Here is a 22,500-nt window from a genome sequence, read left to right as displayed (position 1 = left end):
AGGTGTGTTGGGACAGCTAAAAGGGAATGACGAGGAGAGAAAGGCCTAGAGAGCAGGCATGACCTTGCTCACCACTTTAAATCTCTCCAAGGCAGAGTCAGCTATAGCTCTAACCAGTCAGTGGTTCCCAACCTGTGGTCCGGGGACCCCTGGGGGTCCGCGAAGCCTCCTCAGGGGGTCCGCAACTGCTTGGAAAATTAATTATTAATAGATTAGGTCCCCAGCTTTCAGTATGACTCAGTGGGGTCCCCGGGTTCCAGTAATGAAAGTGGTGGTCCACAGAAATCAAAAAGAAAAGGTTGGGAACCACTGGTCTAGAGCCATCAACTGGCATGTCTACAATTCTGAAGAGTGAATCCAGGTATAGCGCCAAAGCACAATGCTGCTTTGGGTTGCCCTGCAAAGGCAGTCAATGGTGTCCAAGCCTGGTATAGTGTACTTCACTACTAAGGTCAAGACTGGCACTAGAAAACATTTGTTTTGCTAATTATTCCACTTTTGGGTTCTCACTCGGCAGGGTCATAGGGAAGACATTGGGATTCTTGCTGCTTGTAGACACGTGCACCAGTAACCACTCAGGAGTGGTGAACGGGAGAAGGAATGAAAATGTCACTTACCCAGTGTACATCTGTTCGTGGCATCAGTCGCAGTAGATTCGCATGTTCTGCAATAGCTCGCCATCTGGTGTTGGGCCGGAGTGTTACAAGTTGTTTTTCTTCGAAGAAGTCTTTCGAGTCACGGGACCGAGTGACTCCTCCTTTTGTCTCCATTGCGCATGGGCGTCGACTCCATCTTCGATTGTTTTTCCCCGCAGAGGGTGAGGTAGGAGTTGAATTGTAGTAATAGTGCCCATGCAATGGAGTGACTAAGTATGCACCTATTTAAGGTTGAGATGATACATATATAAATAATTGAAGGTAACTTCCAAACTGCTACAGGCTCCCGGGGAGGCGGGTGGGCACATGCGAATCTACTGCGACTGATGCCACGAACAGATGTACACTGGGTAAGTGACATTTTCAGTTCGATGGCATCTGTCGCTGTAGATACGCATGTTCTGCATAGACTAGTAAGCAGTTATTTCCCCAAAAGCGGTGGATCAGCCTGTAGGAGTGGAAGTAGTCTGAAATAATGTCCTTAATACGGCTTGACCTACTGTGGCTTGTTGTGCGGATAACACGTCTACACAGTAGTGCTTGGTGAATGTGTGAGGCGTAGACCATGTGGCTGCCTTACATATTTCTTGCATTGGGATGTTTCCTAGAAAGGCCATGGTAGCACCTTTCTTTCTGGTTGAGTGTGCCCTTGGTGTAATGGGCAGCTGTCGTTTAGCTTTAAGGTAGCAGATTTGGATGCATTTAACTATCCATCTGGCTATACCTTGTTTTGAAATTGGGTTTCCTGCATGAGGTTTTTGAAATGCAATAAAGAGTTGTTTAGTCTTTCTGATGTTTTTTGTTCTGTCAATGTAATACATCAATGCTCTTTTGACATCTAATGTATGTAGTGCCCTTTCAGCTACGGTATCTGGCTGTGGAAAGAACACTGGAAGTTCCACTGTTTGATTTAGATGGAACGGTGAAATAACCTTTGGCAAAAATTTAGGATTGGTCCTTAGGACGACTTTATTTTTGTGTAGTTGTATAAAAGGTTCCTGTATAGTAAACGCCTGAATCTCGCTTACTCTTCTCAGGGAAGTAATGGCGATGAGAAATGCCACCTTCCAGGTTAGGAACTGTATGTCGCAGGAGTGCATGGGTTCAAAAGGTGGACCCATAAGTCTAGTTAGGACAACATTTAGGTTCCATGAAGGAACAGGTAGTGTTCTTGGTGGTATAATTCTCCTAAGGCCCTCCATGAATGCTTTAATGACTGGTATTTTATATAGGGAAGTTGAATAGGTAGTTTGTAGGTTTGCAGATATTGCTGCAAGGTGAATCTTAATGGAAGAGAAAGCTAGGTTAGATTTTTGTAAGTGAAGCAAGTAACCCACTACATGTTCTGGAGTTGTGTGTAATGGTTGTATTTGATTAATATGGCAGTAGCAAACAAACCTCTTCCATTTACTTGCATAGCAGTGCCTGGTGGATGGCCTTCTTGCTTGTTTTATGACTTCCATACATTCTTGGGTAAGTTGTAAGTGCCCGAATTCTAGGATTTCAGGAGCCAGATTGCTAGATTCAGCGATGCTGGATCTGGGTGTCTGATCTTTTGGTTGTGCTGTGTCAACAGATCTGGCCTGTTGGGCAATTTGATGCAGGGTACCACTGATAGGTCTAGCAGCGTTGTGTACCAGGGTTGCCTTGCCCAAGTTGGTGCTATCAATATGAGTTTGAGTTTGCTTTGACTGAGTTTGTTTACCAGGTAAGGAAGGAGAGGGAGAGGAGGAAAAGCGTAAGCAAATATCCCTGACCAGTTCATCCATAGGGCATTGCCTTGGGATTGTTTGTGTGGGTATCTGGATGCGAAGTTTTGGCATTTTGCGTTCTCCCTTGTCGCAAACAAGTCTATCTGAGGTGTTCCCCAGAGTTTGAAATAAGTGTTCAGAATTTGGGGGTGAATTTCCCATTCGTGGACCTGTTGGTGATCTCGAGAGAGATTGTCTGCGAGTTGATTTTGTATCCCTGGTATAAACTGTGCAATTAGGCGAATTTGGTTGTGAATTGCCCAATGCCAAATTTTTTGTGCTAGCAGGCTTAACTGCGTGGAGTGCGTCCCCCCCTGCTTGTTTAGATAATACATTGTTGTCATGTTGTCTGTTTTGACGAGAATGTATTTGTGAACTATTATTGGTTGGAAAGCTTTTAGTGCTTGAAAAACTGCTAGAAGTTCTAGGTGATTGATATGCAGTTTTGTTTGATGTACGTTCCATTGTCCTTGTATGCTGTGTTGATCGAGGTGTGCTCCCCACCCTGTCATGGAAGCATCTGTTGTTATTACGTATTGTGGCACTGGGTCTTGGAAAGGCCGCCCCTTGTTTAAATTTATGTTGTTCCACCACAGAAGCGAGAGGTAAGTTTGGCGGTCTATTAACACCAGATCTAGAAGGTGACCCTGTGCTTGAGACCACTGTGATGCTAGGCATTGTTGTAAGGGCCTCATGTGCAGTCTTGCGTTTGGGACAATGGCTATGCATGATGACATCATGCCTAGGAGTTGTAATACCATCTTTGCCTGTATCTTTTGTGTTGGATACATGCGTTGTATGATGGTGTTGAAATTTTGAATTCTTTGTGGACTTGGAGTGGCTACTCCTTTTGATGTGTCTATTATGGCTCCCAGGTATTGTTGTACCTTGCGTGGCAGAATTTTGGATTTTGTGAAATTGACGGTGAACCCTAGTTTGAAGAGGGTTTGTATGATATGATTTGTGTGATTTGAGCACTCTATTAACGAATGGGCCTTGATTAGCCAGTCGTCTAGATATGGGAACACATGTATTTGCTGCCTTCTTATGTGTGCTGCGACTACCGCTAGACATTTGGTAAAGACTCTTGGTGCGGTTGTTAATCCGAAAGGCAGTACCTTGAATTGGTAATGTATTCCTTTGAATACAAACCTTAGGTATTTCCTGTGCGATGGGTGTATTGGTATATGGAAATAAGCATCCTTGAGGTCTAAAGTTGCCATGTAGTCGTGCAGTTTTAGCAATGGCAATACTTCTTGTAGTGTGACCATGTGGAAGTGGTCTGATTTGATGAAAGTGTTCACTACTCTGAGGTCTAGGATTGGTCTCAGTGTTTTGTCCTTCTTTGGTATCAGAAAGTACAGTGAGTAAACTCCTGTGTTTATTTGTGTGTTTGGCACTAATTCGATTGCATTCTTTTGCAATAGTGCCTGCACTTCTATCTCCAGGAGATTGGAATGGTGTGTTGTTAAATTTTGTGCTTTCGGTGGTATGTTTGGAGGGAATTGTATAAATTCTATGCAATAACCATGTTGGATAATTGCTAGAACCCAAGTGTCTGTAGTGATTTCCTCCCATGCATTGTAATAATGACCTATTCTTCCCCCCACTGGTGTTGTGTGGAGGGGGTGAGTGACCTGTGAGTCACTGTTTAGTAGTAGGGGCTTTGGGGCTTTGAAATCTTCCTCTATTTCTAGGGAATTGCCCTCCTCTATATTGTCCCCGAAAACCTCCTCTATACTGTCCCTGGTAACTGGACGGTGTGGCTTGTGAGGTGCTGGCTTGTGTGCTTTGACCTCGAAACCCCCCTCGAAAGGGCGGTTTACGGAATGTGCTGTAATTCCCTCTGCTCTGCGGGGAGTAGAGTGCGCCCATGGCTTTGGCAGTGTCCGTATCTTTTTTGAGTTTCTCAATCGCTGTGTCCACTTCTGGACCGAACAGTTCTTTTTCATTAAAAGGCATATTGAGAACTGCTTGTTGAATCTCTGGTTTAAATCCAGACGTTCGGAGCCATGCATGCCTTCTGATAGTTACAGATGTATTAATTGTCCGTGCAGCTGTATCTGCAGCGTCCATGGAGGAGCGTATCTGGTTGTTGGAGATGGTCTGTCCCTCCTCAACCACTTGTTTTGCCCTATTTTGTAAGTCCTTGGGCAGATGTTCAATGAGATGTTGCATCTCGTCCCAGTGGGCTCTGTCATAGCGCGCAAGTAGTGCCTGGGAGTTCGCGATGCGCCACTGGTTTGCAGCTTGTGCTGCGACTCTTTTACCAGCTGCATCGAACTTGCGGCTTTCTTTATCTGGGGGTGGTGCATCTCCAGATGTGTGAGAGTTGGCCCTTTTCCTAGCTGCTCCTACAACGACAGAGTCTGGTGGCAGCTGTGTAGTGATGAAAGCCGGGTCTGTAGGAGGCGCCTTATACTTTTTTTCCACCCTTGGTGTGATTGCCCTACTTTTGACCGGCTCCTTAAAGATGTCTTTTGCGTGCCGGAGCATACCAGGGAGCATAGGCAGGCTTTGGTAGGAGCTGTGGGTGGAGGAGAGTGTGTTAAATAAGAAATCATCCTCGACCTGTTCTGAGTGGAGGCTTACGTTGTGAAATTGTGCTGCTCTAGCCACCACTTGAGAATACGCGGTGCTGTCTTCTGGTGGAGATGGCTTTGTAGGGTATGCCTCCGGACTGTTATCTGACACTGGGGCGTCGTATAGGTCCCATGCGTCCTGATCTTGGTCACCCTGGCTCATGGTGGTGTGAGCTGGGGAGTGTGATGGAGTTTGTGCTGGTGAGACGTTAATCACAGGCGGAGGAGAGGGTGGTGGGGTAACTCTTTTCACCACTTTTGGTTGTAGTGTTTGTTCCGTCTGGAACTCCAACCTTCTCTTTCTCCTAATGGGGGGAAGGGTGCTTATTTTTCCTGTCCCCTGCTGTATGAAGATACGCTTTTGCGTATGGTCCACATCAGTTGCTTGCAGCTCTTCCTCAAACCTATGCTTCTGCATTTGGGAGGTTAGCGAGTGCTCTTCTGTATAAGAGCCTGAAGCTGGGTCGCTTGCAGTTTGTTTCGGCATCGAAACCCTGTCTGCGTGTTTTTTCGGCTCCGAGGTGACTCTTTTCTTTTTCGGGGCCGAAACCTCTCGGCGTCGATCTGTTTCGGTGCCGCTGTCTCGGCGTCGAGCCGTGTCGGCACCGGCATCTCGGTGTCGAGGCTTGTCTCCAGCACTTTCTCGGTCCCGAGAAGGCTGCGTGCCGGTGTCTCGACCGGAGTCGGACGATCTCGGCACTGTGTGGGCCTTTTTCGGTGCCGACGGGCGGTCACCGAATTTATGGGTGGAGCCATGGCCTGGTGGCAGTGGCGTCCCCTGGGCCTTGTAAATGTTCTTCTGAGTGGATTTCGACGTCTTACTCACGGTTTGTGTATCGTCGAATCCTTCGGAGTCTGAGTCTTGGATCGAGAAGGTACCTTCTTCTTCCTGTTCCTCGAACTCCCGTTGGGCTGTCGGTGCGGACGCCATCTGAAGTCTTCTGGCTCGACGGTCTCGGAGTGTTTTTCGGGACCGGAACGCACGACAGGCCTCGCAGGTGTCTTCGCTGTGCTCAGGTGACAGGCACAGGTTGCAGACCAAGTGTTGGTCTGTGTAAGGGTACTTATTGTGGCATTTGGGGCAGAAACGGAACGGGGTCCGTTCCATCGGCGTTCTTCAGCACGCGGTCGGGCCGACCAGGCCCCGACGGAGGATCGAAAAACTACCCCGAAGGGCACCGGAGCTCTTCGATCTTCGATGCGGTGTGGAATCTAAGTACGCCGATCCCGAACGCAACAATACCGACGAAAATCTTCCGAAATTAGCTAATTTTCCGTTCCGAAACTCGGAGCGACAGGAACACATCCGAACCCGATGGCGGAAAAAAAACAATCGAAGATGGAGTCGACTCCCATGCGCAATGGAGACAAAAGGAGGAGTCACTCGGTCCCGTGACTCGAAAGACTTCTTCGAAGAAAAACAACTTGTAACACTCCGGCCCAACACCAGATGGCGAGCTATTGCAGAACATGCGTATCTACAGCTACAGATGCCATCGAACATTGGGTTTCCAGGAGCAGGCCTGTGCAGTTTGGACACTGACATTCTCTAGGGGGAAAGATCGCTGATCTGCCCAAGTGCCCACCAGGACGTCTAAAGGGCTTCATTAAAAGCCAATAGAAAGTCTTGGTTCTTCTGAGCTGGGTTCAGAACCTCAGTGAGGACATTTGTTTTGAACTCTTGCATGGGTAGGCTGAGATCTATGACCTTTGCTGCCCTCCTGTTCATCGTGGAAAGGGGGCAGAGGCTTCTGCAGCTATGGCTGAGTTTGGGGATGATAACCCAATGTCTGGTGAGGTATGTATACCACTAGCAACCTGAAGATCTTCAAATAGACTTCCTTCCTCATATAATCACCCCCCTAATCACTACTGTTTCTGTCAAGTTGTTGAGATATATCTTAGTTGAACTGTACGTACTGCTGTGGTCTACAGGGTAAGGGCAATGCTTCAGAATCCCTCAGAACTATCAGATCGATATTCGGAATCAGTGACTTCGGTACCAGTTTTGAGGCTCATGCCAGTGGCATCAGTTGCAGCGCAAAGTGGTGCAGAAAGTTGCACCAAGGTGTCAGCTAGAAGCACTGTGCTCAAAGAAAGGTCTGATAGAAGTCAAGTGGTGGGATTGGTGTAAGGAACAGAACCAACGGCATGGTCCCAATAGGCAGCATGAACATTGCTGGAATACGTTCCATGGAACGGCTCCTTGTCCTAGAGATACCAAAGGCGTTGTACGACTCAGGGTGGTGAACGTGGCATGGCCAGTGAGGCCCATGTTTTGACTTCTTGTGCTTTTTGCGAGTTCTCTTCTACTTACGCAAACTCTGTGACTGATTTTGAACATCAGTACAAACAGCCCCAGGAACGAGAGTGCCTCTGTGCCCTCAATCATGACTGCTTTTTCCGACCTAGTTCGGCGATGGCTAACTTTTCTTTGCGTTTACAGATGGCTTTCTGATTCATCTTTGTGCAGCACAAATACAACTCAGAGTTGTGTGAGGTGCTGAGGCAAACTTTGCGGTTAAACATCACCAAAATCTGTCACAGACAGTCAAGACACAGCCTGAACCTGTCGTTTTAGGGTCCATATCTACACAATGGAGTACTCAAGAAATTTCACTGCAGGGGGAAAAAGTCTGTCAAAAGACAGCAGTGCTAACTCTGGGTCAGCATTGGAAGGTGCAGAAAAAAAGGAACCGACATCAGCATGCAAAGGCGGTGTACATATAGGGGCACTGACATCACATTCGAAGCAGGACAGAGCAGACACTGAACCGCACAACATCACCTACCAACATTAGAGGTAATTGCTTTGAAGGTTCTTGATTCAGTATGGTGCCATTGTGAAATTCAGAAGGTGAAGAATCTGCGGTTAGAAGTCTCTATCAAAAGACTCCAAATAAAAACTATGAAAGCCATTCTAATTTATCCACAGCCCTAACTGATTTCAAAATTACACATGCTTTTTTCTCCAGTAATATTCCTGCCTTCCTATCATTATGACTCATGTTTATGAGAAATGTTAAGGAACAAAGCTTTGACAGGCCTACATTGTGACAAATTCACTAAAGATTGCCTATTTTGGATCGTTTTTTACCACCACCAAGAATTCCAGGACCCAGATCCTGCATGCCTCTTTTCTGCAGTCTAGTTTCTAGAGCAGTGAATTAGTAAAGACAGGTCCCATTAATGAAAAAGAACTGACTGAAGAAGTGAAAAGGATGAGCACAGAACCCTGCACTATTTCAAATACTGCACAATAATGACATTCACAAAATACAAGACTAACATCCCAGGTACAGAAGAAAACACAAAACTTCAAGCCGTCACCCAGTCTACTATTAATCAGTTGGAAGACCCCTCGCTCACAAATACGTTCTTACATTCAATAACTATACAATAACTCAGGGAGAACACCGCAAAACTATACAAAAGAGTTGGGTGTTTGTGTTTGTTATTTGTTTCCCCTGCGCTTTCAACTTTACTGTGCACGGGATATTCTTTATTAAACATACAAATTGAAACTTCAAACCAGTCTTGCCTGGGTTAACCTGCTATGCAAAGAATATAAGACACATCAATCTAACATTAGTAATTTGTGGTGTACCTGCATAAAAATGGTCTCCAGGATATCCTGGTCCTCAACATAGGAGATTGCAAATAAGGTCTGTTTTATAATGGCGGTTTTAGGTGTCAGAAAGCCAACTGCCTTTAGCATATTCCTTCAGCTGAACATTAGCATGCCAACTGAAGTGGCATGTCGGACAACTTCCAAAAGTCACTCACCCTGGACACATCAGCGAACAAACATGAAATTGGTCACAACAGAGTTAACGGACACAAAAAACTACAGGATCACCTTCCCAGCATGAAAGAGATGTGGATGAGGGGACGAAGCACATAAAAAAAAAAAAATGTACGATGAAAAAACGTAATGACTTAATTCTCATTTACCCCATGTTTAACAGTTTTTGCCGCGTGAGCTGCCTTTTTTTTAGCGTCATACAGTGTCAGCATGTCAATCAACCCCATAAAATACACTTCCTTCATTGGTGCACCTGCAAAAAAATAAATATATCACAAATAAAATGAAAAATATCTATAGATTAGGCAAAATAAAATACTATTACTTCAAACAATAACCCTCAAATAATCCCAAACAGACCACTTAAATCATATTTAGGGGTTAGGTGTAATTCCATGCAGGGATTTCTACTGGCCAGAATTTCTGTTACCAACCAATATCCTCACAAGGAATGACACCTATTAAGAGTCGGACTGCAGAATAACGGTGCATACACTAACTTACTCTGTGGAATTCTGCACAGTATTCCCTGTTCCATTTGATTCAGCACACACATTTATCACTTGCGCTGAGCAGGTCTTAGAGATGTGTGTTGCAGCATCTGTATGGAGCTTAAGTTAAGGGAGATGGACAGGGGGGGAAGGGATTGGAAGGGTCAGTGACAGAAGGGGAAACAATAGGGGAAGGATAATTCTGGCAGGAGAGAGCATTACATGGATTCCCCTTGCTAGAAAAAAAAGTCAGCAATGACTGAGACAATGTTTTACCGGCCAGATGTAATGTTAGCTAAAAATCGGCCTGATGTTCTAAACACCGGGCCAGTCATGATCAGGTTGACTATCATCCTCCCTGGGATATCTCTCCACCTGACCCGTAGTCAGGCCCTCAGTTATTTTGGTAACAACCTAAAATTATGTCTCTGCTGCACTGAAGTTATCACTACCAGCAGTGAATTTGACCAGGAAATTGTACGTGAGGAGGTTTCAGTTTTTAAAAGATTTATTTTTTAAAGCCATGAACATGGCGACACGTTTTATTTCACCCGACTAGGCAAATCTATGCTTCAAAGGAGCTTTAAACACGTAAGAATTTCATTATGTAAATTAAAGCAGCAAACCCAAAGGATTATATTGTACTTTCAAGCCTATCACTGCAATGATATCGATTTCTGAAAGAAGACAAAGTCGCCTACCTGTAACCTGTTATTTGTTAAAGCTTATCAAGCATTACCCAAATACAGCCTTCTGGAAGAACAGGCAAATAACGTGAGCCTACTGCAAACAGTACATTTTAGAATAACGTTTAAGAACTGGTTCCATGTGGCAAAAACAAAGCAGAACGTAGAGACTTCACATCAGACCATCATACAGTTCCATTGGGGGTCAAACATCGTGAAAAAACACACATATTGATAAAACTCCAGTCTTGGAAAGCTGATATAATGCAGCCTCGCTGAAATGATATAAAGTATATTCTCAAATTAACTGTTTAGGTAAACAGGCTGGCTCTCGGGACAGAGAGGGGAAACCCACTGGCAAATAGATTTTTAGGTGGCGTGTAATCCTGTTGGTAGCCAGACCTCTGGGTTGGGGCAGGGAGCTCTACAAGCCGAGCGAGAGGTTCTGCCATCTTGAGAGTGGGCAGAAAAGAGACTTCTGGGATAGCTAGATGCCACACTTCACAGGAAGTAGCCATCAGGAGGGAGGGAACTCTGTAACCCTTTGGCTAGAGACTGCGACCTACCCTGAGGGCATTTTCTTGGCATAAAAGGGCACCTCTGGCACCCAGTACTCTGATCACTTTGGACTGGAGAAGAGGACCGTAGTATATCTGCCCTGCTGCACCAAGGACATGGTGAAGAGAGGTTGCACCGACATGAACTGCACCTGACGAACCTGGGGGCTAGCAAAGGACTGTGCCCGCTGTGTCATGCTCATGTAGAAGTTGACTACTTCCGAGCCCAGTCAGCGTAAGAGACTCCAAAGGTCAGTTGGCTGATCTCTTGTTTGCAGCAAAGGGCTACAACAGGTAAAAAAAGCTTGCTGAGGCAAGATGGTAGCCCCAGGAAGACCCTCGTTGCCCGCTTAGAATCTTCAACATTATTGAGCATCTTCAGCATACTGTATCCCTTGCATCAGAATCACTCGATAGAAGTAAATGGCAGGGTCCACCAATGCTGGAAATTAACTTAAGACTGCATTTAGGGAGTAGTAACTGTTTCTGTGGACCATAACAGTCTCTCTGACAAGGTTGGTCACCTAAGGTAAGTATAAATAACCAATAAAGGAAACCAGGCTGTTTGTGTTTGTCCTCCCACTTTTTGCTCCAATTTGGATTACTAGCTGCTGGTTTGTGACTGATAGTCCACTGAGTCCCTTCTAACCAGGCGCCAGTGCTATTTCCGTAGAACAAGGTAAATGTCTAATTGTAACCCAACTGGCAAGGACCTGAGCACCTCTGTAAGTCCCTAGTAAGTGGTATCGCTGGTACCTGGGGCATGGTACTAAGGGCTGCAGCACGTATTATGCCACCCTAAGGGGCCCACACTCAAATTGCATGCAGACTGCCACTGCAGAATGGGTGAAATGGTGCAAAACATTTTGAAAACACAACACTGCACACACCCTGTGTGCAATGCCCATGATCACTGCATTCAATGTATGTAAGTCACCCCTACAGCAGGCCTTAGAGCCCTAAGACAGAGTGCATTACATTACACGTAGGAGCACGACTGCATGAGCAGATGTACCCCTGTGATGCCTAGTTCCATTGCTAGACATTCCAAGTGTTCAGGCAGCCATGTTGAGGGCATGTACTGTGCACTGGCCATTACATATTACCCAGCTAAATCATGCCAGTATCGGATTTACTATAACATGCACCTAGGTGCCTCCTGAAAACCTACTAGTCCTCTAGTGTGTTGGCTGACTGCTATCGACCAGCCTGCCACTACAGACAAGTTTTTGATACCCTGCAGGTGAAAGCCCACGCTGTCAGAGGCCAGAGACAATGCCTGCTCCGGAGGGAGATGATCACACTTCCTCAAGTGAGGATGGCTAGTGATTTAGCATATCGGGGCCAGGGGCTTCAAAGCCCCTGCCGCCTTTGATATGCAATCATGGCTTACCCAAGTCATGGGGAAAGCCACACCCTGACCTAAGGCCCATTTGGCACCAGATCAGGTGAGAAATTAGTTATACAGGGGGGTGTTTCACTTCCAGGCTAGTCACACCCCTATGGTGGGTTACTGGAAGTGGGTACTCGAGGAAGGGTTCCACCATCTTGTTTCTAGTGAAACTATGAAGATAAAATGCTTAATCTTGACAGGAAGTGGTCATTTAGGTGGTGTTTCACCCCAGAGCTAAGTAAGCCCATTGGCTACTACCTCAGACTCCCCTCAACATCCCTAAGTTCAGTATTTAGGGCACCCCCTGACACTAGGAACTTAAATTAGTCTACAGGGAACCCGAAGGACAAAAGAGGATCTGTCACCAGGAGAACAGAGGATTTAACAAACACTTGGCACAAAACTCGGCCCTGCTGCTGGAACCTCGACAACTGCCCAGACCAGACTCGTCCAAAAGCTGTGCATCCTCCCAAAGGTGTGGAGGACTGTCCAGCGCTTCAACAACCAAGCTACATCTCCACTGGGGAGAAGGTGCCGTCCCCCTGCATCTGCAGGTACCGACGGCATCTGTCCGGTTCAACGTTTTGATGGCCAACGGACCCACCAAGGAGCATCAGGCCAGGTGGAAGATTTTGAGGCTGTAGAAGATCAGCCCCGTCTTTCTACCGTGATTAGAGACGCTAGACCCTCCAGGAGCCCCTCTGCACCAATATCCTGATTACTGGGACACTTGCACCCACCAAGGCCTGTTTCTGTCCAGTCCGGACACACCTGCTGCCAAAACTTACCTGCCCAAGTATACAATTTCTGTCTGCATCTGCTCGGCCTAGGAGCCTCCCACGAGCCGAGCCCCAAGGTGGGTCCTGACAGACTTGTCTCCAAGTCCCCCCTTGCAGACACTCTTTTTTCACATGTCCCTTTAAACTTTCACCGCTGTAGCATTCAAGACTACCAATGCGACAAGCACCTCTGCACTTGGACACACCAGGGCAGATAAACCCAAACTGCTGGTGGTTCGTTCTTGGGACCTTGGCCCCCCAAATACCTTAAGTCATAAAGAGACCTCTTTACAACTGTTTGCAAGAAACTATGCATCTATGTTTCTCCCACAGGATAACACAACTACGTTCGAGGCTCATGGCTCAAATCTGATAGCTTTGCTGCTTTTCTGTGTTTTCTGTAAAAGCCAATAACGTCTAAAGTACTTACTCAATATCAATGATGTTGGTGACAAAATATATATATATTTTTTTTATTTTTCTAAATTGGTCTCAGATTTCTTTTTGAGTGTGTCTCTCATTTACTGACTGTGTGTACAATAAATGCTCAACACTCCCCTCTGATAAGCCTAAGGTGCTCGGCCACACTACCACAAAAAGAGCACTTGGGATTATTCAAGTAAGGCCCTATAAATCAATAAGGGTCTTCTGGACTTTTTGCATGGCGCACTCCTTTTTGGTACACAACATAAAAAGCCAGCTTCCTACAACCATGTTGATATTTACCAAGATTTTTCCTAAAAAAAAGTTTAAAGTGTCAAATTCGTTGAAATTGTCAATACTTGTTTGTGGTAAAGTAAAAAGTGTTGATTTACTACATCTTGTAAATTCTGTATCTCCGATTCCTGCCAGTGCATCTTTTTCGTTTTGGTGTCTAAAAACAGAAACTTAATCTATTTTTATAAATTGGTGCTGGATTTCTTTTGTGTCTTGTGTTTTCTTTTTCAATTGTTTTAGTGCTGTTTAAATGCGTTACCCTTCCTTCTTTGTGCAAGTGTAACTGCTCAGAGCTACAACTAACCAAGGTGGAGATAAAGGTCTAACAAACAAAACCTACTGATCCAAAAGGGGTTAGTAAGTATTACAAGACGAGGTCACACAACCACACCATATAATACACCCCATTTCCTCACAGTGGTTTAGTAAAAAATCCAACGATGGAAAAGTGCCCAGTGTACATTGTCAATTTCCTCTCCAAGCGTCATATATGCATACATTAGTCATTTTCGAAACTAGAAATTGTTTGCAACTTACTGTATTTTTAACTTTCCTGCTACGTCCTTGTCATGCAATTTGTGGGGACCAGTGATGGGAATGCATTTGTCATACTATGTGCAGCTGCACCAACACCAAATGTTTGGTACCAGGACCCTCAAAGGAAAATGCTTAAATATCCTAAAAATAGGATTTTATATAACTTTTCCTATGCTGTGTGCAATTCTCAATGAGGTGGATGAAAGTGGCTACCTAGCTGGAAATTCTTTTGAATGGGTACATCTGGAATTATTCACTTCCCTGACGCATTATGGTACACGTAGGTCTCTCCGTTTTCAGACTCTTCCTAGATCATGTCATGGTGGCAGTTTCCGGTTTACTAGATTTGTTCCTGGGTCCTACGGTGATTTTGAACTCTTTATATTTGCTTTCTGGACCGTTCTCTATATTTGTTCTAATCCATAGTCTGTTCCAGATTTTCCTATTCTGTGTCTCCTTGCACCGCTGGTCTTCGCTTCTCCAGATCCAAGTTCAGTGTTCCCTTCATTGGTAGTTCTCGGATTCCCTGCACCTGGTTAAATCCTTACACTTGGATTTCCACACAGCTATTTCAGCCCTTTTAGTTCAATTCAGTGAAGCATCTTGAAACTGACTTCTGTTGAGTCTCCTTGTGCTCTGTTGAATTACTTCCACTGTTATTACCCGTTTGTATTTTGATTCTGTTTCCCCTATTCCCTGTATACATTTTTCTGTTTTTAGCTATTTTGTAGTATCTGTTTCTGTCCCTTGTTTTCCTGCATCTCTGTTCCTGTGTTAGCCATTGATCATAATCTCCTGTCTACACACTTCTTCATCTGCTCCATTACAAGAGGCAGCCTGATTGGGGAGCAATGCTCTTGCTCAACAGCTATGGATGCAAGGCTCTCTGTGCCCAACCTGGAACCATTAAAATAACCTGGGCCCTGTGTTTCATGATCTTCCTTAGAACTCTGGAGAGGAGTGTTATTAGCGGAAAGGAGTCCTAGAGGCCAGAGCTCCACTTGAGACGAAAAGCGTCTGAGCAATAGTCTTCTTGGAAACACCAGTGTGCAGAATTGCGCATTCAGATGTGGCAAACTAATCTAATCAAGGCACTCACCACTCTTGAAAGTGGCTTTGCACCACCTCCTGAAGGAGATGCCATTTGTGATTCACTAGGCAGCGTCAGGTGAGTTCATCTCCCCTGGTGTTCAGAGAGCCCTCTAGGTGTCGAACCACAAGGGAAATGCCCTGGCATTCTAGCTAAGTCCAGAGAAGCAGATGCTCTTGACATAGGATCCACAACCCTAACCTGCTCTGTTGTCCAGAGTGGTGTTGGTGTGGTGTTGTAGTGTTGTCCAAACACATTCACCAGCCTTCGCTTGTTCGAAGGAAGAAAGGCTTTCAATGCCAAGCAGATCGCCCAAAGCTCCAACATGTTGATGTGAAGCCCAGAATCCGCCAGACACTGTAGTTCTCTGATTTCAGACTACCCCAGATGGCTGCCCCACCTCATCGGTCACTAGAGTTAGCTCTGGTTGGGGTCGAGGCGATAGTGCTTTGTGAACGTGTGCAAAGAGGCCTTCGTTGCTGCCTGGCAGATATCCAGGACCGGAACTATGCATGCTAATATAGTGTTTGCAGCTTTAGCTCTGTTGGAATGAGCTTGCAAGCCTTGAGGAGGTTGCTTTTTGGCCACTGCGCAGCATGTCTTTATGCAAAGTATGACCCATCTTGACATGGTCCTCTTCTGCATGGCCCGCCCTTTATGCATTCCAACATACCTCACAAAAAGTTTATCATCCACCCGGAACTCATGTTTGATGAAGGTAGAACAACAGCTCTCTTTTTGGGTCCACAGTGAAACCTGAGCTAAGGACAGCATTTTGAACTTCACCTCAATCCTGAGGCCTAGGATTGGGCATAGGCTGCCATAGTTTTTGGGGATAACGAATTGGCAAAACTTTCTGCCCTTTGAAAGTAAGAACTGAACCTCTTGTTGGAGGATGAGCAGAGGGCCTGGTGGGTGCGTTGGTCGATGAGAAGGGGGGTAGGAGGGAGTTTTTGTTGAAAGGGCAGAGCATACCCACTTTCCGCAATATGCAAGATCAAACTGTCAGATGTGATGGCACTCTAAGCTTCTGGAAAAGAGGATACCCGTCTTCCAACAGGTAGGGTGTGTTTGTGGAAGGAGGAACGAGGGCTGCTTTCCTGCGGTGGCTAGGGAAGAGAAGATGGATGAGGAGAAAGGTAGAGGTAGGTCATGCGTTCATTCTTTGCCTCGCCCCCTATGTTGCTTATAGAGGGGATTCACCTGCTGTTGTTGCTGATGGGTGTACTGCTGACAGCCATGATAGCTTAAACTCCTGCTGAAACCTCAGAAAATGACAGTCGTCTCTGGTGTGAGTTTGGAGGCCAAGATTCCGGGCCATAGTCTTGCTATCCAGTTTCCACCTTCATGCGTGGAGATTAAGTGATGACTGTTGACAGCTTTCCTTTTCTTTGAGCTCTTCAATGCAGAATCAGTGTTTACACCGAAAAGGGGAGAGCTGTGGAATGAGAGATCCATTAGAGTGGAATGGACGTGTGAAAAAACAGAATTCCGCAGCAAGGGATGGCGGCGTAGGGAGAAAGACATCCCCATGACTCTTGCAACTGAATGAGCTTTGCACATGCCAGAATGTACGTCTTGCTTTGCTGCAGCTTGACTTTCCCTTATCAGCTCAGCACTGAATCTGACGATCATCTGAGAGCTTGGGAATGACTGCCTATTCCAAATCAAGCAGAGCATGAACGTATCTGCCAAGAAGCCAGGTGTCATTCATGGATTTGAGGACCATACTTTCTGCAGACAAACATCTTTTATGCAAATTGTTCAATTTACTTAGATTCTTTGTACGATGATGTAGTAAGAACAGCTCCTGGTGACTGCTTTAAGGAACAAGATGCCTTTACTACCAGGCTCTCTGGAGAGGGACAGGAGGAGAGGAAGGTGGAAACCTGGGGTAGAGGTCACAGACTTCTCCCATATAGCTAATATGGACTCTGTTAGGGCTCCATTAAAAGGCAGTAATGGTTTATACATGTAAGTGACTAAACAAAGAACATCAGTGAGGATTCTGGGCTTAACTTCTGTGGTTGGAAGGTGCAGGTCAAACATGTCCACTGCAATCCTAATGACTGAATAGTAGGAATTCACCACAGGTAGAGGGAGTCCAGCTGGGCTGACAAGATACCTCTCGAGAGAGGTATCCAGCCCATATCTGAGGCCCGCAAAATATGGATCCAAAGAAGCCTGACCTCTGCTGTCCTCAGCAATGAGTTTGTCAAGAAGAATTTCTTCTTCCCTGAAAAGGAACTGACCTTCCTCCGTCAGTCTCTGTGCCTCTCTTCTGTAGTGATGAAGTGGTAGGTTAATCAGAAGAAGAGACTCTATGGTCAAAATGGTTGCGGCATCAGCAGAGTTGGACACAATGGCTGCAGTGGAAGAGGTATTGACGTCAGCCTTGATGCAGGTGGAGCCAGACACTGCACCGGTGATGTTGGCTGTGGCTCCAGTAATGTTGGGTGAGGCGCTGGAGGCATTAATTGTGGGCCTCGGAGTTGCTTGGGTCCAGCGTCAGAGGATGAACTTGCAAGGTTCAATGGCAAGCATCATCATCATCCTTGGCATCTGGAGGTAGTGAGAGGAAGGGCATGAAGGGTGCAGAGTAGCAGAAGGCTAAGTAGTAGAACACAGGTAATCCTCCAAATGAGAAAGCCAAAGGACCCATGGGGCCATCTTGTGCTCCAGCTGGGGCCTTGGATCTAGAGAAGGTTCTAGACATTCCATTCAGAAACATTGACTGATCTGGCCCAGGAGGAAATTCTGGGTAGAGATGACCGGTCTAGAGCCTTGCAGTTGGCACTGCAGTGTATGGTGCCGCAAGTACCGGATCCTCGGCAGACTAGGTCTGTGGTTCTTGATCCAACACTGGGTGAGGTGAAGTTGACAGTCTTAGGGACTTGCTTCTCGATGTGTGGAAAAGATTCCTGCCTCCTCTTCATCTTATGTTTCTTCTTTTTCTGAAGAAGATAAATCTGGATACTTCGACCTCAGTCATGATTTACGGACCCCCAAGTTGGTCTTCTCATGCCCTGGGAATAAACATTGTGGGCTTCTGTTCCTTTAGCACTTTGGGATGCAATTTCTGACACAACAAACAGGTCAGACACCAATAGCAGGTGTTATAGTAGTCTGTGATGGACATCTGAACATCACAGTCCTGACAAAATTTGAATTTTTACCATCTGGGTGGTGACACGTCAAAACAAAAATTGCACCTAGGAATACACTGTGTGTAAATCATTGACTACGTCCACACTCGAGGAGATTATTATAAGGAGTTGTGGAATGCACTGATGGCACAGAAGAAAGGGGAACTGACGTCATGACACCAATAGAGACTATGGCCGCAGTGACATCACAAGGCATCATCTAGGTGGAGCCCGTGCCCCATATTGGTACGGAAGAGTTTCCAGATTCAGACTAATGCCTAGGATATTAAAAATGTGAGGTACCTGAAGGTAGAAGTATCCATCAGAAACCAAATTATTCATAGGAAAAGATAAGGGCAAACTAATATATTAAAAATATTAATATATTACCAGTCATGACCTTTCTCACTCTTTCACTATATTGCCCATACTGTTTTGTTTTAGCTGACTTACCTTCTGCACTTTTGATTGCATATACATCAATTTGAGCGTCAAACTCTCCAGGTCCAAGTGCTTTATGGGAGTTCAAGTATCCAGCAATCCCTTCGGGGGATGTTCCATATGACCCAGCTGTCCCAACTGGGCATTCATCCTCCCCATCCTCCGTATCATCCTTCAAATCTTCCTCCTCTTCCTGTTCAGCTCGATGAACGTCATGTATTCCAAGTAGCAGGCTGTAGTCCATAATCTTCAGCTGCACTAAGAACTAAACATTCAGTAGAGTTAATTTAGGAGCAACCTGATTTTTCAGGGAAATGTTTGCAAAAGAATCCTCAAAAAGCATGCAATTGTTTTTTATTAATTACACACACAACATAGGTTGCTAAGGTCTTTAAAAACAACTCTTGATGATAAACTGTATACACCAATCATAGCCAAGGACAAGCATTTTATCAACTTTTCAGGCAATTTCATTAGTGAAAGTGGTGAGAAGTAAGCTAGGAACATGCAGAAAGTTGAGACACGTTCACATAATTTTAAGTTTAAGTGTCAAATAATGTGATAATGTAAGAGAGGTACAAAATATTTGCATACATGTCTCATAGTGAAAGCAATTCATGGACCACAACAATTAGATACAAATTACCACAAACAAGCACTGGCAAAACCAACAGGCCTGGCATTGGTTGGTAACCATTTGGCTTTGTCAATTCTTGTTTTGTCATGATTTTTACAAATAATAATTCCTGGAAAAGCGACCAGGCTTTTCACAATCTGAACCAAAAAAGCAGTGGCAAAGCCAACAGGTCTCACCTATGCAAGAGCTGTTGGCTTTTTCAATGTGTTTTTGCCATGTTCTATTGCAGCGCCGCTGCTCTGCAACATGGCTGAAAGTAAACAAAAGAAAGCACTATATCCTAGAGGCCCTGGCCATATGCCCATGCCTTAAAACGTCTCTGTCACTAGTATTACCAGAACCTTTACTCTGTGTAAAGGGAAGTGTGGTCCTCGCACTTCTATTCAGTGTGTGTGCGCGCTGAGTGCATTTATGTGCAGCGGTTGTGTGACACAAATGACCGGAGAATTCTGCACACAATTAAAGTCTGAGCTTTGGGACCAGTGGTATCTGTTTAAGATAGCCTCTGGTTTAGCCGGACACGAGATGAAGGATGGATATAGTTTCTGCAGACAGTGGAAGTGTATTGACTGCATTCGTATGGCTGGAAGGCAGAGAATGAGACAGTGAAGTGAAGGAGGGTGGAGACAGGGCTATCCTTAGACATTCAATGAGTTTCTTGTTAGCAAGGGGCTGTTGATTAGTTCTTCCACATCACTGCTCATTAATGATTGGTATGGATGAAGGTTGGGGTTTTTGTGTTCAAGGTGAGGGTCTAGGCAAAGCCTGCACTTTTTTCTGTCACTGAGTACTGCTTCGGAAACCCTGGTGACAGACAAGCGCAGAGAATGCACACCTCATTGTATCTCGGTTTTCTGCACTTCTGCTTGGAGCCTTTGCCATTGCTACCTGCTTGAGCAAAGGCTCTGTCTGGTGAACAGCCAAAAATATATATTTGAAATAGAATCAACCTACACATACTAGGAAATCTTTGACAGCGATCCAAGTGCCTTACCTGGAAAAAAATTATAAACGTGAGGTTGAAAGCACCCCCCCTTTGTTTCAGTTCCGAGTTCTCCATGACTAAGAAAGGGAGTGCTCTGTGAAGGGCCCAAAGGATTGCTTCATGACCAGTGCTGGTGCTTTCATGACAGTCTCTCAGAGGTGAGGGGACATCATCTGAAGTCTGTACTTTCTGCTGAGAGGAGTGGATGATGAGCTTAGAGCCTAGAAGATCACCTGGCTGCTGAGAAAGGGGAGTAGTGGGACTGGCCCTGCAGAAGAAGAGTGTTGTGGAGGTGAAGCCCAGCATACTATGCATGGGGAACAACCAGAGAAAGCAAGCAACTACGCAGGAGAATAGCCAAGAGTCACCTATAGTGGATGGGTCCCCCCATTTCCCAGAGTAGTTCTTGGCATGAACTGCACCAAGATTTGAATTTTCTGAATAATGTATGTGATCAGCAGCCTGCTATATGACAAGCATATGCCAATGCCTGAACATTGCCTGAACTCACTGTTGCTACTTGGATCAAAGCCCTGATGGGCCAGAAGGCTGTAACAGCTGAAGACTTACACATCTGCACACAGCCTGGACAGGCTGCTACTGCTAAAGAGGAGTGCTGCCATGTGACCTGATGCACTGATCTCTTCCAGTCATCAAGGCCACACTTGCGACTCCAGTAGTCCAAAAGCTGACACTGCAGGAGTGGGACTCCTGTATGACCTATAATGGCAGAATGCAGGTAACCATGGGGCCTAAAATGTGTGTGGGATGAGAAACTGAAGCAGCAGACTGAGTTCTGTTCTGAGAACTGGAGATCTCTAATGTGTGAACTTGAAGTGGTGAAAGCAAACTGAACTGCTGAGCACATATATGCTTTGGGGAGGGGGATTCTGATTTAGCTGCACCTGTGCTTGATCAGGATAAGGCACTGATCAAGAAAAGGTGCAGTTCAATCAGTGCCTTGTCCTGGTATGCTGTGTAATTAAAGTATTTTCGTTTTACCCAAAATATAGGAACTGGGCTGAACAATATGTTGTTGCGTTTGTTGGTTATCAGTTGAGTACTGAGCTCTCACTCCACCACCCCCAAACTACCTCTCTGAAAATTCTTTGACTGCTTCTCCTCTCTACCCTGAGAGCATAGTGCAAAGGGTGTACTAGGCCCAACTTGCAGAGTCACAGCAGGGTGGCACCAGTGACAAACTACTTCAACCATCAATTTTAGTGCCCAGTAGCCCCCGTGTCCCCAGAAGCCCACCAAACAGGATCTGACCGCATCTAACCATTAAAGTTTTTCTCACACATGCTAAGCCATTATACAAACATTGTTTGCTAGCAAGTCAGAAAGCCGATGGGCAGACTGACCACAGTGATTGCATTATACTAAAAGGCGTATTATGAACCCTGTATGTAATCCATGAAGCTCTATGGACTCTTCCTTAACTTCAAACTTGGAGCACCCTATTATTGTTTTCTCTGGGGGTTAGGCAGAGGCAAGGGCATCTATACACCCTTCTCTCTTCAGCCCCTCTCTCTCCTACCACGAGTAAAACTTTCATTGCAAGATGGTTTAAGCCTTACACGGCAGGACCTAAAGCAGTACATGTTAGTGTGGCAACAGCTGCGCTATCACGAACATAATGAAAGAGTTCCACAGATATAACTGAGTAACACCAGATGCATAGCATGACTTAACTCGCAATGGTATAATTTACTCATAGCACCACTGGTATATTTGACCACCAGCTCTGATATAACTGAACAGCTCAACTGAGATAATTTAACAGGACAGGCAAGACTAGGCATAACCATGGGTTTAACCAAGAGGCAATACGGACATAACTGAGCAGAAGTACCACAGATTCAATTCAGAAGCAGCATCAACGGTGTGATCAAGCAGTGGCATCACCAGCATTACCAACTAATGACAAAGGCATAACGGAATGGCAGCACCTGGATATAGATGAAGAGCAACACATACACAGACTTAGTGGCAGCAAACTTAAATTAAACAGTTTCACAATCAACGGAGCAAGGGTTCGATCATAACTACACAACAGAGACTTAGGCAAAATGGGCAGCAGCAAGGTCTAAAAGTAAAATTGGTGTTTGGAAGGGAAAAACAGGCATAATTGAGCTGTAGAGCCAGAATAGTTGTCAAGTACATTCTGCATATCAGACAAATACTCCAGGCATAGCTGAGAAGTAGCACCTCAGATAAGACAGAACAGCACCACCAGTGGTGTAA

At 45.4% G+C, this 22,500-nt stretch overlaps 1 protein-coding gene across 2 annotated transcripts in view; it reads right to left on the bottom strand.

The window, feature by feature from the left end:
* Positions 1 to 22,500, bottom strand: part of PIP4K2C (phosphatidylinositol-5-phosphate 4-kinase type 2 gamma) — a 369,084-nt gene that overhangs the window by 79,003 nt on the left and 267,581 nt on the right. Inside the window, exons 8-9 of one of the 2 annotated variants that reach the window (XM_069230812.1) lie at positions 18,644 to 18,896; positions 8,944 to 9,047 (exon numbers count right to left, since the gene is read on the bottom strand). In XM_069230812.1, coding sequence (XP_069086913.1) covers positions 8,944 to 9,047; positions 18,644 to 18,896 — 357 coding nt within the window. The remainder of the gene's footprint in view (positions 1 to 8,943; positions 9,048 to 18,643; positions 18,897 to 22,500) is intronic. The other variant, XM_069230813.1, reaches the window with a different exon arrangement.

Source organism: Pleurodeles waltl, chromosome 4_2, assembly GCF_031143425.1.
Source record: "Pleurodeles waltl isolate 20211129_DDA chromosome 4_2, aPleWal1.hap1.20221129, whole genome shotgun sequence".
NCBI lineage: Eukaryota > Metazoa > Chordata > Amphibia > Caudata > Salamandridae > Pleurodeles > Pleurodeles waltl.
This window is presented reverse-complemented; position numbering and strand designations above follow the sequence as displayed.